The sequence below is a fragment of the Sebastes umbrosus genome, chromosome 6, assembly GCF_015220745.1.
Source record: "Sebastes umbrosus isolate fSebUmb1 chromosome 6, fSebUmb1.pri, whole genome shotgun sequence".
In the NCBI taxonomy this organism is placed as follows: domain Eukaryota; kingdom Metazoa; phylum Chordata; class Actinopteri; order Perciformes; family Sebastidae; genus Sebastes; species Sebastes umbrosus.
The window spans coordinates 2,907,297-2,926,223 of NC_051274.1; the positions used below are offsets into that span (position 1 = coordinate 2,907,297).

The window sequence follows — 18,927 nt, forward strand, 5'->3', positions numbered from 1 at the left end:
AATGTGTTTGAGAGCCAAACCTGCTACGTGCCTCCTAGTCCCACAACACAACATGAACTAGTCTGGCAGCGTAACTGTTAAAACATGTACAGCAGGCTGCACCTCCACCCATCGCCTAAAGACACCACTCCCTCGTCGTCTTTCTCCCTCCTCCTCCCAGGTTCCTGTCACTCACTCTCACGCACCATCGAGGACACTCTGACATTAGATTTCACTTTTCACACCGACTGGTGGTTTCTCACAGCCGTGTGTGGGTGGGTGTGTGTGTGTGTGTTTAGGTGGGTGGGTTTGAGGTCCGTTGCTCATAGTTGGACCATGTCATGCTGGCTGTAGCAGCATGTGGAAGGCAGCTCTTGTTTTGTACCAGCTCTTTGTATTTGGTCAGCCACTCCGGGCTCAGGATGATGTCACAGCTGCTGCCATCACTCCTCAGGACTGCGGTCTGGACTGTATACGACAGGTAAACCGGATACCCAACCTATTATTTACACAACTTCTGCTTTGCGTGTATGTTTTGTGTTACTGTGTTGACATATAAGCAGGCTCATCTTCTGTTGCAGCTACATTTCATCTCCGTTTGAATTTCGGGGTTTTCTAATCCAGATGAATAGGATATTTATATCAAACTACTAGAACATTACAGCTGACCTGAGATATATACCACTGGTGAGGTTTGCCCTGCTGATAAACATCCTGCTTTATCCTCGAGCTGTTTATCTGTTGCCATAGTTTCTCTTGGCTGCCATCTACAGCAGAGGAGCTGTGCTTCTGCTTAGACATCAACATCTCAACACCGTCTAACCCAGCAGTTTTGGCAAGTTGGGATATAAATTGTATCCAGAAACATAAAAAAAAATGTATACAGTACATCATAATACATATTATGCTGTTGTAAACCTAAATCTGACGATGCATGTTTTAGATGTGTTTCAAAACTTTGTTTATGTGAATTATAGGGGGGAGAGAATTCTTTGTGGTTTCTCAGTGGTTCCCAAACCTGTGGGTTAGGGCCCCCAGTGGGGTCGACATAAATCTGATGTGTCATGAGTGAACAGATTTGCAGGATAATTACAGGATAATTACACGTCTTAAAGCCCATAATATTTTAAAAGATTTAACATCAATTTCATCTCAATTATCTGAGAAGGAAAAAAATAGCTTTTTGGTTGAACAGGCCATGTCGCTATAGAAAACATGAACTTTATTTAAAGGGTCCTAAGTGGAAAAGGTTTGGAACTGTTATCCTAGAAGACAGAAACTGTTCTCAGCAAGAGTAAGTTTAGGAAGAAATATCAAATCTTAAGGCTCATTTGTCCAGGACTGCTGTTCCACACCATGTCCATCTTTTCGGAACATCTAAAAGATGATGTGTTTTCACAGAGGAAAGGTTATTTGCAAAGTTTTTTTTGTATGTGATTATAAATAGTCACAGCTCATCTCCCAGCATTTCTTATTGAAAACAACTTCTTGTTGCGTATTGTGTCACAGCAGTGCAATCAAACTGTCGTTTCCTTATATCTACATCGACAAACACCGCCTCCTTTGCTGAAAACACTGAAAATCAGACAAAATGCTTCTCTTATGTTCTGGCAATAGGATTGGGATAGGCTACTATTGCAGTGTGGACCGTGCAGTGCCAAGAGGTGTTTACGTTCAAAAATAGACAAAGGAAAAGTGTGAGGTTGTGAACACGAGCAAAACTCGAATGTTAGTGTGTCACACAAAACTCCTCTTTGACTAATTAACCACACACTCAGTCATTATAGTGTACATACAGTATGTACACCACCTTTACCTTTATAGACAGTGTACATACAGTATGTACACTACCTTTACACTCTAAGAAAAGTCCGTAAAAATACAGGCCAATGTAGTGCATTAATATGAAGGAATTTTCTGTATCGACAGGAGTTTTTCCGATATTTTTAAATATGCATTGCATTATGGGAACCAGAACCTCCGCTAGCGCGAAAGTTGGAAGAGGCAGAGACCATCACACACGCCACACGAAGAAACCTTTCTCTCACTTCTGTGGTAAAAAATCAGCAATTATATAATATCTAACCAAAATGATTTATGTTAAGGACTAAACGTTAGCTCAGTGTCGTCTTAGTTGGAAAGCTGTTTTGTTGTTTAGTTCAGCTGTTGTCGACCGTTAACGTTACCAGATACGCAGGAATATTTTGCTGACTCATTTTGAGACTAACACAAGTTTGATATTGTAATTTACGTTTTACTAATGTTTATATTTAGACTTCAGTGGACGTCAGGTAGAGTTAGCCCCGGTTTTAGCCTCAGGCGTCCACAGAGACCGATAGGTAATGTACAGATGCTAGCGTTAGCGTCTGTTTTCCCTCCAGAATGTAAAGGTTGGGCCTGCTATTTGGCTCGGTACGGAGGACATCCTGTAAATTAACAGAAATATCCGTTTTAGCGTTGACGAAAAATGTCCGTAAACTTAACGAAAAATGTCCTGGTAATTTCTGCCAGGAACATTATCTGTTTTTCTACGGATTTTTTTCTTAGAGTGTACCTTTATAGACAGTGCACATACAGTATGTACACTACCTTTACCCTTATAGACGGTGCACATACAGTATGTGATGAGATTCATTTTGGCTGAATGCAATGACTCTTCAGACGCAGTCGTCCAAGTGTGTCCTGTTTACTGAAAAGTTCACTCACACACACTGAGAGCGTGTCAGTCAAGGACATATAATTTATGCCGTGCATGCCAAGAACGTCTATTATGTTCTCAGCGTGCATGCAAGTACGTATTTTGGGTACAAAGACTTTCTGACGGCCATTACCCAACTTGACAGTTTAACTACCATTGTGTGAACCACCACAAACACACACACACACACACACGCACGCACACGCACACACACTCTGTCTCTTGCCTATGGCAGCATTTCTTCCTCTAATTTTCTCCACCTGTTAGTCTAGTTGAGGTCTCTAAACCTGCAGGGCAGGTCTGCAATATGTATGTGTGTGTAACTCTTCACTGGTAATAGTATTTCCAAAAAAATGTTTCCACTTAAAAGCAGTTTGACTCACACATGAATCCGATATCGCTTAACGCAATAGGGTTGATGATTAATGCCTTTTGTATTTGTTTCAACTGGTTCAGGTTACAACACAGAAACCGGCAGCAGCTGATACTGTGAATTGGAACCACATACACAGAAACATTCAGAAAAAAACTCATATTGTTTTATTACTATAGTTTATTATTCCCCCATTCTCGAAAGACCCTTTTTTGGCATATAATTGACTATTAAAAGATATTCCTCTTGAGTTTGTTTTACAGCAATAGAGAGAGTAAACAAACCAAAAGACCGGAGAAAGGGTAAGAGAAAAACAAGACTCGGTCAAAACCGAGTATCTGTCTGGACTGTATCTGGTCAGGATGTGAATTTGTGGCTAAATTGTTACACAAATAGTCAGTGGTCATGTCTATAATGTTTTGTGAACAGTTTTTTCCACTTAATGTTTGATTGAAAGACAACTTATAATGAAGCAAATGACATTAAGTAATAGTAAATGGTAACACTTACTAGTCAGTATATTATACATTTTATACAAGGTGAAAAGGTATTAGCATGACATACAGTATGCAAGGTTAAAAGTATTTCAGTTTTTTATTAAAGAATGTGTATCAAAAGCATTCATCATACAGTATAAGTGGTTTGTAACAATATATACATGTCGCAAAAGTTTATCAGCGTTGAGATTCTCCCGCTGTCATCACTGACGTTGTTGCTGCTGAATTTATTCCAAGATGGAGTGTTAATGGAGCAGCTGCATAGCCTGGCACTGATCGATCCGAACTCCATTCAGAAAACAAGCATTTTAAAAGTTGTTTGCTTGTCGTCTTGCGGACAGACCTGACAAAGCATGGATTCAGACTTTACTAATCAGCATCATTATGTAATTATTTCGGCACACTTTTGATCCGTTTACAACAACGTCGCTGCCGTATTTATGCCTAAATGACGTTGAGTGTTGATGGAGTAGCTACAATGTTAGCATAGCCTGGCACTGATCGATCCGAACTCCATTCAGAAAACAAGCATTTTAAAAGTTGTTTGCTTCTTGTGTTGCGGACAGACTTGACAAAACATGAATTCGGTCTTTTTACAAATTACAGTGTCGTTATTCCGGTATCATTTTGATCCGTTTATTGTATTATTATTATTATTATTATTTTGGGTTCATCCCACAGTAGCAACGTGTGGCTTACGAGATACAGTCAAGAGGAAAGCGAGGGGAAAATTTGCTTTGCGCTTGGTGTGAATGCACGGTAACACAATACGAAGCACAACATACCGTAACTTAAACAAACATAAACAATAGCACATGCAAAACAACAGCACTATATAATGATACATTGAACCACTGACACGCTCCCCAGAAAACCTAAACACAGAACTGTTCTCCGCCTTTTCATTTTGAAAGAGTAACGGCCAATGAGGAAACTCCAACAGGTCGCCGACCAATCCTGTAACTTCATCACTCAGTCAGTCAGTCAGTCAGTCACTCAGTCACTCACTGACAGACCTTTGTGTTTGTAGGGCTGGCCCTCTGCGGTCCAGCCAAAAAACACAATGAAGACAAATAAAATAGGAAATAATATAAATCACATTGTCACAAATGAAGATAAGAGACCACAAACAGAGGCTTCAGACAGAATGCAGGTGCAGCTTTAAAGGCGTCAATATGCTTCAGCCGAAGCATCGAATGGTCAAACGATTAACCCAAGCTAGCTAGCATTAACAGTTTGTTGACTCCTGAGGAATCACAATATGATTAATAAGGTTTTATTAGCAACTGAGAGCTTTGTTAAATTCACTACGAGATAGCTGGAGCCAGCTAACAGCTAACAGCTAACATCCTGAAAACGGGACACACCTTGATTTCTGATCGTAGGTGTGCACAGTGTTACTACAGACGTCACAGTTTATGGAACTGTTGAGACTCAAGACAGCTAATGTCTGATCACGTCTTAAGGCAAAAGTATAACTTATATTATTATTATAATTATTATAATTATTATTATTATTATTATTATTATATTATATGAGCTTTATAGCTGTTCCGAACGGCCACATACGAAGACTGGTGAAGACCTTGGTTGTACACATAAATTTGACAGAAAATTTTAAAATAAGTTCAAGCCCTGTTTACTTTCTCACCTCTGATCACCTGACCAATCACTGTGTGAAGTGGGCGTGATTGTCATATTGTGGGTTTCGGAAAACTACAGAACCCCCCCCCAGACGTCTGAAAATGGATAGGATAGGCACAGTTAAAGGAGTAAACGAGCAAAAGTGAGTTTTAAGTTGACTCTAAAAATCCTCAACAGTAATGGGAAAACAGCAACTACAGGATGAAGGGAATTCCATAGTTTTGAGGTAGCTATTGAGAAAAACATTGCCAGAGCACTTTGTCCTGGATCTTTGGACAGACAGGAGCCTTTTGTCAAAGGATGACAGGTCTTATGAACAAATGCTTGAATTGTATCTGTTTTATCTCAAAACTTGTACCCTTAAAGGGAACTGTTTGTAACTTCTTACACGTATAAATCATTGCGGGTCGGTGTCCCCATGCGCGCTCCTGTGTGGCTACGCTGTTCAGACTCAGACCCCAACACAAGCTACACGGAAGCACCAAAAACCGCAAAGTTGTATCTAGTGAAGCCCGTCTGTTTAAACAGTGTTGGCCGCGGTCGGAGGACGCGGGGGGAGACCGTAGCTTTGGTCTCCAGGACCAGAGTCTCTGCTGTGCTCTGCTCCTCTGCCTGCTTGCCTTCACTCACACACCGCGCTCGTTCTCCGCTCGCTCAGCTTGCTCCACCTCTACACGTGCATGCGCGCACACTACACACTGCAGGAGAGTTAGATTAGCTCTGAGAATATCTAGTGAATGTACAGTGGACGTTTGTGCAGAAATAACTGCTGCAGCTCCTCCAGACCAACAGAGGTTTCCTGTGTCTTGTGAAGTGACGGGGGCTCCAGCATTGAATCAGCATTGATTCATGGAGAGACCTTCGTCTGGTCAGCTAACATTACTGCCAAGCAGTTGAAATATTGAGTGATATTGTGCTTTTAGCTGACGTGTGTCGCCTCACTGTTTTGACAGATGCTCACTCACATTCAAGTATCACGTGCACAAGGGCGAGCGCGAACAACAGGATGCTGAATTTCGTTGACTTAGCGGCCACAGGTGTCGCTGTTACAACCAATTTCCGATTCTTACAAACAGTCCCCTTTAAAGGAGCCAAACGATATTGGTCACCGTCACCCAGTCCCCACTGACTGCTGCATGCAATTTGACTTACCTATCACGTGCATTGTTTATGAACAACATTGTTTCGGAACCATGGACAACACTGTTTGTTGTATGTAGAGGGTGCCCGGTGTAGGTGCGGTCCTGTCTGTAGTGCTGAAACAGAAGACAGAACACGGTTTCTTAGTTTGGTTTCTTAGCCTGCTTGCTTTTTGTGGTTGTTAAGAGAGAGAGGGAGACAGCACTGAAAGCCGCAGAACAGCGGTTTCTGCGTGCTGGAAACAGCTCCCAGCAAACATTTTGACGTTGAAAAAAAAGTTAAACATCAGGGGGTTTAAAATATTGCCAAAAATTAAAGTTGAACCGACGTCAGTTCGCAGCGTCAACGTCCTCTCACGTGCAGTCTTCAACGTCTCCACAACTTCAGGTCGCAACTTAGACGTCTTCTCAATGTGCAGTCTTCAACTATTAAAAAATGATTCAGTTTCTATATCCTGACATGTATTGTGAATACCTGTCTTGCAAACACCACTTCATCAGGGCTCAGCACAACCACTCAATATTCAAGAATTACTGCGCACAACATTAGTTCAGATTAACCTTTTTAATGTAAAATAATAATCAATTACGTATTACTTATGTATTAATTATAATACACATGCGACTATATGTGAATTACTCAAAAAGACCATCTCATAAAGTCCAAAAGTCCAGTGTAACCATGCTCAGTCAAACTTCACTATAACTGGCTGGTTCAAGCAACCGAGAATTAGAGAACGATGAGGCTTTTCATCCTTTTATTATCTGAATCAGAAACACAAATATGTAAACGTTACTGGGTCAGGCAGCTCATGCACAAACTGTACAAACAGCAGGTTGTTTAGCACAGTGCCGTGCATTCTGCTGTTATTTGAACATTTAGCACTTAAAGGTCCCATATCGTGCTCATTTTCAGGTTCATACTAGTATTTTGTGTTTCTATTAGAACATGTTTACATGCTGTAATGTTAAAAAAAACAACTTTATTTTCCTCATACTGTCTGCCTGAATATACCTGTATTCATCCTCTGTCTGAAACGCTCCATTTTAGTGTATTTCAAACGGAATTGCGTTGCTAGGCAACAGTTTTGGGTCCATGTTACTTCCTTTCAGCTGATGTTATTCACATACACTGCAACAGGAAATACAATTTAGAATGTTTATGTTTAAAACCATGTAAATATTGTATATTTGTGACATCACAAATGGACAGAAATCCTAACGGCTTGTTTCAAACGCACAATTTCTGAATACGGGCTGTGTGTATTTCTCTGTATATTGAGTATTTTGATAGTTTAACAGTACTTATATAGCACTTAAACCTGCTTTATAATATAAAAGACATGAAAATCTCACCTTTTACAGTATGGGACTTTTAATAAGTACAGCAACCCACTCGTAACTCTTCTCATTAAGATTTCCATAAATCACATTATGTTCACATGATGAACAATAATTCTACTAAACTTTATATCGCTTATTATGCAAACATAACTTTCAGGTTGCATATCAAAATTGTTATACAATTTTGAAACAGTAGCCTTATGCTGTTGTTATTTAGCCTTTTGAGGCTATTGCAAGGTTAAATCAATTCATTTTATTTTATATAAAATTTACCCCCTCGCTTGACCTGGGTGGGACTAAAACAGTGTTCTGTAACTACTCAATACTTATACATCAGTAATATAGACCTATGACTGTTTCAATGCATATGCCCCCTACCCCCTCCGCGTGCCTTGAAATGATGTGTTCATGTATATAGCTTTTTGTTCATTTCTTTGTTTCTGCTGTGAATTCGTAATTTCCCACTTGGGTAAACAGTTAAGGTAAGCTATCCTTTCACATTCTTGCCATCCTCTTTAGCCTACTCTTGCTCAGCTGAACAGGAAATGTACACAGTCCTGGAATTGTGTTGACCGTGAATCTAATCTAGGGCTGTGCGGTGATTAGCACTGCCACCTCACAGCAAGAGGGTCGCAGGTTTGAATCCTTGGGGCCCTTCTGTGTGGAGTTAGCATGTTCTCCCTGTGTTAGCGTGGGTTCTCTCCGGGTTTCCCAGGTTTCCTCCAACAGTCCAAAGATATGCAGGTTAGGTTCATTGTTGACTCTAAATGCCCCGTAGGTGTGAATGTGAGTGTGAATGGTTGTCTGTCTCTATGTGTCAGCCCTGTGATAGTCTGGAGACCTGTCCAGGGTGTACCTCGCCCCTAAACCAATGTCAGCCGGGATGGCTCCAGCCCCCGCGACCCCTAACGGGATAAGTGGTTGCAGATGATGGATGGATGGATGGATGGTGAATTTAATCTAGGGCTGTGCGGTGGTTAGCACTGCCGCCTCACAGCAAGAGGGTCGCAGGTTTGAATCCTTGGGGCCCTTCTGTGTGGTGTTAGCATGTTCTCCCCGTGTTAGCGTGGGTTCTCAGGTTTCCTTCCACATTCCAAAGACATGCAGGTTCATTGTTGACTCTAAATGCCCCGTAGGCGTGAATGTGTGTGAATGGTTGTCTGTCTCTATGTGTCAGCCTGGTGATAGTCTGGCGACCTGTCCAGGGTGTACCCCGGCCCTCACCCAATGTCAGCCGGGATTAGCTCCAGCCCCCCCCCCCCCCCCCCCCCCCCCCCCCCCCCCCCCGTGACCCCAAAATAGGATAAGCGGTTACAGATAATGGATGGATGAATCTAATCTAAATTCAGGTATACAAAAAATGTTGTCTGTTTTTTGTTTGTGTGTACGACTTTGTGCATATCTGTTTTGGTGCTGTGTTTCCATGACAGTAACTGATCTTCATTTATCTAGACGGTTCACCACAAGTGACCGTTTGTATTTGTCATGTTTTACTGTGGTGCAGTCTTTTTCAAGACTGGTCAACACATCGCCCGCTATACTCTGGAGGGAGTCCAGTCTGGTCAACACCTCTGGACCTTCCCCTCCTGTGTTTGCGCCCCAGTCTTCCCATTTTCAATTGGCCCCTCCCCCTCTTCATCTCTTGTTCCAGCCTCCAATTAGCAGCCTGTTTGATCCGCCATCCCAGCTGATAAAAGCCTCTTTGTGAAAATGTAAGGCAGCTGGGATTTAAATTGAGCAGCCTATGTTTCTCTGTGATATGTTAACCCGTGTGATAGTTAGCTTTGAGGTCATTTAGCTCATTTGTGTGTAAAGGTTAACTCGCACGAGGCACAAGTTCAGTGATTTTGGGATCTGGGCAGTATAGGGTTAATGTGTTTGTTTAGTAGTAGTCCTCATTTCGGAAACACACATAGTGTTTGCCTGTTTAGTGAACACTAGGGGTTTAGGGGTGACTATTAAAGTGTATTTGGTTTTCAACAGGTAAGATTAGGTCAGCCAGATAAGCCTCTTTACGTTTCTTTTAGTCTCGGCTGTAGGAACCAGAGGGATTATTGATGGGTTAGGAAGCGTGTTTTCTTTTGTTTTTATAGTTTGGCGCCACTCGCAGCCCCTCCCTTTGTTCCACGCCTCACCTGACTCATTTTCTGTTGTACTAAGCAGCTCCTAATTCTGGGATATTTGTGTTGAATCGGTACACTAAAACAATAAACGGCAGCGCTTGCCTGATTCCATTGGCAGATTGTTGCTTCCCTTATTCCTAGACGCCTACAGGGTTTTTAAAGGTCCCATATTGTGCTCATCTTCAGTTTCATACTTTCATTTTGTGTTTCTACTAGAACATGTTTACACGCTTTAATGTTTAAAAAAAACACTTTATTTTCCTCGTTCTGTCTGTCTGAATATACCTGTATTCACGCTCTGTCTGAAACGCTCCGTTTTAGTGCATTTCAACGGCATTGCGTTGCTAGGCAACAGCTTGGGGTCCATGTTTACTTCCTGTCAGCTGATGTCATTCACATACACTGCAACAGGAAATAAACTGGGACACATTTAGAATGTTTACGTTTAAAAACCGTGTAATGTCTAAATATTGTATATTTGTGACATCACAAATGGACAAAAAATCCTAACGACTTGTTTCAAATGCAAATTTCTGAATACGGGCTGTGTGTTTTTCTCCGTGTATTGGGCGTTTTGATAGTTTAACAGTATTTATAAAGCACTTAAACCTTCTTTATAAAATAAAAGACATGAAAATCTCACTTTTTACAATATGGGACCTTTAACACATGAAACTGACACGATTTGCAAACAACATTCAATATTCAAAAGCAAAAAATGCAGTTTAAAGTGTTAAGTCTGATTCATTATTGCTTTCTTCTCTGCAGGGAGGACCCGGATGTGAATACTGCAGAATAACCAGAGCTGATGTCAAGAGGGCTCTGGGTTTTAATTCCATTGGAGTCTTTGGAAGTAAGTCTGATTTAGACAGGCTGCACTGGAACTCACAGCCTACCTACAAAATATCTGCATTCTCTGTTACCGTGGGGAAATTACACTGAGACACTGACAGAACTTTTTTGTTTGTTTCATTTTATGTTACCGGGTACAGTTAATGTGCTTATACCCTAATTGCACAAAACATTTGGCAGCAGGGAGATGCATAACCTCAAGATATTCATCCTGCATACATGCCCACACTTCACGCATTGTAATGAGCAGATGACACATTGTTTGCACTTTATTTTAGGATTTGAACACAGGCCAGCCTAAACAGCAAATAAAGAGAGGGTTTGAACAGTTATCAACCATGAAAACAAGCCCATACAGTATGTATATATGTATACATATATACATACTGTATGGGCTGCCGGTGATGCAGTGGTTTAGCACTGCCACCTCACAGCAAGAGGGTCACGGTTTGATCCAGCTTGGGGTCCTTCTGTGTGGTGTTAGCAGTTTCTCCCTGTGTTAGCGTGGGTTTTCTCTGGGTTCTCAGGTTTCCTCCGCAGTCCAAAGACATGCAGGTTCATTGTTGACCTCTAAATGTCCTGTAGGTGTGAATGTGAGCGTGGAATGGTTGTCTGTCTCTATGTTTCTAGCTGGGTGATAGTCTGGAGACCTGTCAGGGTGTAACCTGCCTTCACCAAATGTCAGCTGCATATATATATACGTATATATACAGTATATCATATATACTGTATATATACATGTATATAGCTGCTCCTAGGCCAGTTTTCACACCTCTGTATTAAAAACTGGAGGATCCTTGGAAACTGGCTCAGGGTGACATGAACAAGGTTTATTTTAGGTGCTATTGAGTGAGTAATTACTGAAAAATGGTATGCTTTGCATTATGACATGCATCAAAAGCAGGAGATATGGCTTGTTTGATTATTCATGTTTGACTGGGGTTTTGACAGGTGACAGTGTAACAGCTTTTCTTGTCAAAAGCTTAATTGAACATGAACTGAACTTGAAAGCACATGCAGCACACACATGGTATTGACCTTGGAGCATATCTGCAACTTGGGATGCTGGATAAGCCTGGGAAACTGGCTCTGCCACGGTTTTGAGTGGAGAATCCCAAACAGTTGGTTGTCCCACCACTTCGGTTTCACTCTGGAAGTCTCAACAAACCGTTGGGATGGATTACCAAAGTGATTTGGTTCAGACATTCATGTTTCAAAAGGATGACTTGTATAATAATTCAACTTTGGTGATCCCAGACTTTTCAGATACGCTCGCTAGCCACACTCGGGTCAACTTTTTGTTTGTCCAATAGTTTATTTTATGAACAAATACCTGCAAAACTATGACATTCCCCTCAGCCAGCAGCTATATTTTGTGTTTTGTTGCCAAGTAGCAAATGTTAGCATCTAACATGTAAAACAGACACGGTAAATGTTTCTGCTAAACATTAGCATGATAGCATTGTGATTGTTTGCATAGCGAGTAGCCTACAGCCTCACAGAGCTGTTAGCAGGGCTGCAGACTAGGTCTTGCTTTAATATCCTGGTTTTAATATCATATTACATATGAAAATGTATTGAATGCTGACTAGAAATGATAAATATACTGAGAATATCACGTTGACATTCTGTGTATGTCTACTTATTTCTCCTCAGGTTGTATTCCCTGGCCATGTTTTGAGTTGCTAGGAGAAGAAGACCTAAAATCTGTCAGCACTACGTGCAGGCACCAAATGATGTGAAGATTGAGTTGTACACGAGCTAAACACCACATCTGACACCGTTGTTGTTTCCTGGAAGCCCAGCTACTATGGTATGTTGGTATATGTATATGCAGTTGACACACAGCCTATGTCTTTACATGGAGGTCATAAAGTGGTTTGGTTGGTCTCCAGGCAGTTTTGAAACTCATTTATCATATCAGTCACAAGTTGTCTCCCCAAAGTAATTTCTCACATCAGGGTGACATGAACACAGCGTAGGCGTTGGGGCGGGTCTTGGGGGTCCAAGCCCGTCCAAAAAGGTCACTGTGTCCCCTCGCTGAATTCTCTCTGGACAAAAATAACTAACTGGAATAAACAGCTAGGCTATAAGTAAAATTAAGTCATTCAGTTTGGTAATGGAAGGACTTAACAACTGCAATGCAAAAAAAAAAGCTCAAAACAGTGATAGTTTTGCATTTAGGAAACAACTAGGACATGTACTTGGGCTTGATTACATTGTTGTCTACTGAGTGTCCTAACTGGCCGCGAGCAACACGGCCTGCACAGCTCGGCACGACGTCTTATCTGAACTTGTGTCGGACCACCCTGTTCCTATTGTTTCCATGTCACTCACATTGAGAAGCGCCGCAACATGGACGAGGAAACGCTGATTAGTTTAGATAAATGAGCCGAGAAAACCGGGTCAGTTGTCCTGGATGTAAAATGAAAATATAACTTAATTATTGACCACTTTTAGCACAAGCATTGACGCCCGCGTTATCTGCGTAGCAGTCACTAGTGAAACTTTATTACGAGCTACCTGTCACAATATAACAGCCCCCCAGTAATGGTTTCAAATAAAACACAAACACAGACAGCACAAAGAGACAGCTATGGAACTGTAGGAAATATGAGCCATCACGACAATATTTCAGTACGAAGCCCTCGTTTTTGATCCGCTCCGTTTGTCAATTTTTTAATCTAGCTCATAGAAAAACAATGAGAGAAGAGTAGGCTTAACTGGGTGCATTAAAGGAACAAGAGAGTCAAAAGCATCCTGTGCTCCTCTTACATCTTACTCTACCTGTTTGGATATTCTGTTCAGTATTGTGGAATAAAACATGGACTAATGTTACACTACAGCAGGCTGAGCAGGGACAACCACTGGTGAGGCAAACATCCACATTTAATATCTTTATTAACTTAATTGTAGTTATGAAGAAAATCAGTCAGACTGTTAGATTACTGTGTTGTTTAACTCCCTGATTACTGGATCTGTGTGCGCATTTTGACCCTGGCACGAGCAAGACACAGGTGTGCCTGAGGAGTTACCTGTAGCCTACAGTACCTCCTTATTTCACTACAGAAACCATAATAAGGTGGCAGCTGGCTGAGAAGATTGCTAGATAACAACCCTACTTGCTCTTGGCTATATCGTATGTTATTTCCAGTCACAATATCCATCACAATATAAAACGGGTGTTTTCTGTTTAAAAAAGTACAAACGTAGGAAGATAACAACTAACCCATCTTTGAAGTGATAGTCTCCAGCTGCAGTCCGATCTGGAGCTCACAGCTGATATGTGCGTGTTTGTTTACATGACGTAACAGAAGTGAAGATCTACGTATTGTGGACAGAGAGCGTCATAGTGTAATGCGGCGCAATAGTCGGACAGCTCGCAGCCAGTTAGGACACGGTGTTAGTTTATAACCTGTTTCTGGGACATAACAGCATGTGTATACGTGCGTGCGAGCCTGTGCAGCACAAGTGACAGTAGGGTGGTTTATTTCAGGTGCTATTGAGTGAGTAAGTTACTGAAAAAATTTACACTTTGCATTATGAAAAATGCACCAAAGTAGGAGACATGGCTTGTTTGATTATTCCATGTTTGACTTGGGTTTTGGCAGGTGACAGGTGTAACAGCTTTTCTTGTCAAGCTTAACTTAACATGAAACTGAACTTGAAGCACATGCAGCACACACATGTATTTGACATCGGAGCATATCAGAGCTTGATGTTGGATTGCCGCTGTCATCTATGACACTGATTTCACTTTGTCTGTTTTGTGTTTTGCTGCAGGGATCGCCTTCCTGCGAGGCTTTCAGTGTCCCTCCAGGCTTTGGGAGGGTTCTAGTGTCGCCTGTCAGCTCTTTCTCTTCCACCGTAACGTCTCCCTTCCGGCTTCACATGCTCAAAGGGTAAGAAGGGCCCCTTTGGCCTTTTCTGTCTAGTATGTTGTTTTTCACAGATATAAATTCTTTGTTACAAACAGAGTTCCCACAGTTTCAGGAATGTTCACAGACAATTTGGAGTTAAAGAAATAAAAAAGAGTTATTTCATATGAATACATTTCTATTAGGTTTGTTTTTTTTAGCAGTGAGTGGTGGTCAGTGTATCTTTTGGTCATTTCATTTTCCTTTCACAAACAGAAGTTAAAAAACAAAAATGACTGGTTATTTGATTTACATGTTAAAATACAAAAAAATAAAATTGAAATCCAAGACGTTTTTCTTTCTCACGGTCAAAAAAGGGATGAGTAACTTAAAACTTCATTATCTATTTCTAAAAAACTAAAACTAAAATCACTAGAAGACAGAAACGAAAAAAAACACCAGCTTTTCATATTCTGCGCCGGAAAGTTTCCATTCACAAAGTAAGAGCGCGTATGAGGACGGTGCTGTGTATGAGAGAAAAAAAAGCTGCTTGCTGTGTAACTGAAAGTGATCGACATGGATCAGTAACGTATTTTTTGGAAACAATAAAAGAGTTTGTCTCAAGGAAAAAACATGACTGAAGAAAACTTCGGTAAAGTTGGAAAGATATTGACAGATTCAAACTTCCAGGATCATAACTCATAAACGAACGTTGTTAAAACACCAAAAGACGCTCTTTCTAATCGTAGTGAGGGTAGACAACTGAGCTGCAACCATCATTTTAATCACGAGCCTGATCCTCTACGAGCTGGACACATTACATCGGTCTCTATGTGCATCCGGCTGTGAGACGAGTGGTCAGGGACCGTCTACAAAGTGCAACGCCGAAAAGAGATGCTATAAAATACAGTGTAGTACCACCAAAATTACTTCACACATCAATGGTCTCCTCATAGTTGTACAACAACTTAGTTTGGACAAATATGCTTTTGCATAATTTTGTTGAAAAATTTTGGAAAAATATTCAATAACTTCAGTATTGTACAGTATAGTACCATCAACATTTTTCCTGAGAAACACTCTTTTATTGTTTCAAAAAGCGACATACTGATCCATGTCCATCATCTTCAGTTACACAGCAGCACCGTACGTAAGTACAGTACTTGAGTAAATGTACATAGTTACTTTCCACCACTGAGTACATGTTATACTGTTGTGTTTTTCTAAGCATTCTTTACTGCTCCTGTTGGAATAAATAATTGTTGATTATTTAACTCCAAAGTAGTAATGTGTTTTTGAAACATCCCTACCGGGATGTTTGCTGAAATTGATTGGATGTGGCACAGCCCTACCTAGAAACATTTCCAGCAGCCGCCACTGTTTACAACAGAACAACAGTGTTGTGTTGTCTAATGCACACCTGACTAACTAATAACAAGTCCATAGTCTTCTGTTACGCAACATATCAGGCAAATATTTCAATGCACTATACTGAAGACACACTTTTGTTGTTTTTTTAAGGAATCTCAAGTACACAAAATGATATGCGAGGCCAAGAAATGATTAAATTACCAAACGAGCAGATAACATCTATTGAATATCTTAAAAAAGAGAAATCACATTAAAAACGTTCTCCTCAACCATTAATAAAGCATATGTCAATCACTTTTATTTCACCTTAACAGATAAAAGTGTGCAGTGTATTTAAAAACAACAACAACAAAAGTTCATGACTTCTGCTGTGTTCTGCAGGTGTACAAGTCGGACCCTTTCCACGGCCTCTCCCTCGGGTCCCAGTATGCTGTTACCGTCATGGCTCTGCCAGTGCCTGAGGAGTGGAAGAAATTCTACCGCAGCAAGATCTTCTCCACACGCTGTAAGACGCCTTTTACGCTCAAGGCTAGATATTATCTCATAAGGCACACACACATACAGTTTCATTGGAGCTCACATGTTGGTGTTTGAATCAGGGTAACCTTTAAAGGTCCCATACTGTAAAAAGTAAGATTTTTATGTCTTTTATATTATAAAGCAGGTTTAAGTGCTATATAAACACTGTGAAAGTATCGAAGCGCTCAATATACAGAGAAATACACACAGCCCGTATTCAGAAATTGTGCGTTTGAAACAAGCCGTTAGGATTTCTGTCCATTTGTGATGTCACAAATATCCAATATTAAAACCATTACACGGTTTTAAACGTAAACATTCTAAATGTGTCCCACTTTATTTCCTGTTGCAGTGTATGTGAATAACATCAGCTGACAGGAAGTAAACAGGGACCCAAACTGTTGAAATTCCGTTGAAATGAGCTAAAACGGAGCGTTTCAGACAGAGGGTAAATACAGGAATATTCAAGCAGACAGTATGAGGAAAATAATGTGTTTTTTGAACATTACAGCATGTAAACATGTTCTAGTAGAAACCCAAAATACAAGTATGAACATGAAAATGAGCATAATATGGGCCCTTTAAAATTTAAATTCCTCCTTATTTACAGTGCATATAATTGATATAATTATAATGACATCTCATGCTCTGTCATGCCCTCTAAACATTGCACTTTTCCTCACATATTTTCAGTCAGACTATTGCCAAAACAATGGTGAATCTATAATAATGTTCACGTTATGGTTTTGCAGCATGTGCAGAGAAGAATGGTCTTGAGCAGTGCAAAAAAGGTGAGAGAAAATGTTTCTCATTGTCCCCAAAACGCTTTAGTCTGGTACAACAATGCCATCTTGTGATGAAATATTCCTTCCGATGATCAGCTTCACATCTGCCAATATTTCATGCTCTGGTTGTAGACTGGTACCCCAAACATATTGAGGTCCAGCAGGAAGGGACTGCCATCACTGTGACCTTCAACTTGGCTCCCCCGAACCTGGGAATCAGAAGCTACTTCTCACTGTGTTACGCAAACGGCATGAAGAAATACACAGACATCACACCGGTCAGTGGTTTCAAATTCTGCAGCTTTATATTTTGCTGTTTTCTTTTCATTCAGTGCATTAATACCATGCCTCTGTTATTTGTATTGTAGAAATATTTGATAACCGCGTGACCTTAATGATTGTATTTGCTATTCATTTAATATCCTTAGAATTCCAGCAAGAACAAAACTCACCACAGCTACCAGCTGAATGGCCTTGAAGAAGGAACCAATTACACCTGTGAGGTAAAATCATCATCTATATTTGACACTGATTGCATTATTATATTAAAAACCTCGGGGGGGGGGCTCTGTGTTCAATAAGTGATATTAAAATACCAGTCTCAAAAATGTGTTTGATATATTTTATAAGTTTTTATTCTTTGATTTTTTTTGTGTCTTGAAACAACATTTCTTAACAAAATAATCTTAATCAAGGTCCACTTCTGGCTTTTTTTTCTGGAGCTGTCCACCGCATCTCTGAGTTTCCTCAGGTGTCATGGAGATGCCCTAGCTGTCATTATTTCACCTAAGTATGGAACTTTAGGAGATATGGTTGAAAGCTCTAGAAAACATGAGTAAGTTGACCTTGGTTTAAAGCTGCACTAATCAATATATTTAGATGAAATAACAAATGGAATGTCAAAGAGGTAGCTCATGGTGACAAACCCACGGAGACTTAGAACCCGACATTGCGGTTACGCTTACAAGCGTAAGGATGTGAGCGACTTTGACAAGGGCCAAATAGTGCTGGCTAGATAACCGGGTCAGAGCATCTCCAGAACTGCAGCTCTTGTGGGAAAAAAAAAGTGGTCCGAGGAAGGAGAACTGGTGAACCGGCGACAGGGTCAGACCCGAGGCTCATTGATGCACTTGGGGAGCGAAGGCTGGCCCGCATTGTCTGATCCTATAGAAGAGCTACTGGAGCTCAAAGTGCTGAAAAAGTGAATGCTGGTTCCGATAGAAAGGTGTCAGAACACACAGTGAGGAGCAGTTTGTTGCGTATGGGGCTGCATAGACTAGGGATGTCACGAGAACCGATACTTCGGTACCAAGTCGATGCCCAAATTCTAAAAAAGTGACGGTACTCTTTTTCTACAGTACCGAAGGTACCATACGATGCCTGTAATGATCATTGGTAGAGATGTGACAGTGAGAAAATTGTCCCAGCGGTTAAAAAACTTGTGACAACACCGGTGTTACCGATTACACCGGACATTTTACAAGAAAAGATGAAGGTCAACATGTGCAGAGCGCTGACTCTGATCTTTACCGTCTGGTGGCGGTGTGTCTGACCTCTCCGGTAGAGCTTTTGCTGCGGGGCTCCGCTGCGGGGGTCTACCTGGCACCGCTGCGCCGTGCACACCGGCTGTGACGGCTCCATCCACCTCGAGGCGATTACCTCATTAACGTTATGGTTCCCTGAGATTAAACGGGAAATATTGCAAAATAGGTGCGTTTGCTTTTCACTTCGACAACAAATCCTCTG

General features: G+C 41.0%; 1 protein-coding gene across 1 annotated transcript in view; it reads left to right on the top strand.

The window, feature by feature from the left end:
- Nucleotides 1-145: 145 nt before the first annotated feature.
- si:ch211-207e14.4 (interleukin-17 receptor D) overlaps nucleotides 146-18,927 on the top strand; it is a 23,753-nt gene continuing 4,971 nt past the window's right edge. Inside the window, 10 exon segments of the mRNA XM_037771383.1 lie at nucleotides 146-460; nucleotides 10,566-10,650; nucleotides 12,306-12,344; nucleotides 12,347-12,397; nucleotides 12,400-12,462; nucleotides 14,433-14,551; nucleotides 16,259-16,382; nucleotides 17,149-17,187; nucleotides 17,314-17,459; nucleotides 17,610-17,684. Coding sequence (XP_037627311.1) covers nucleotides 338-460; nucleotides 10,566-10,650; nucleotides 12,306-12,344; nucleotides 12,347-12,397; nucleotides 12,400-12,462; nucleotides 14,433-14,551; nucleotides 16,259-16,382; nucleotides 17,149-17,187; nucleotides 17,314-17,459; nucleotides 17,610-17,684 — 864 coding nt within the window. The 5' untranslated portion in view covers nucleotides 146-337.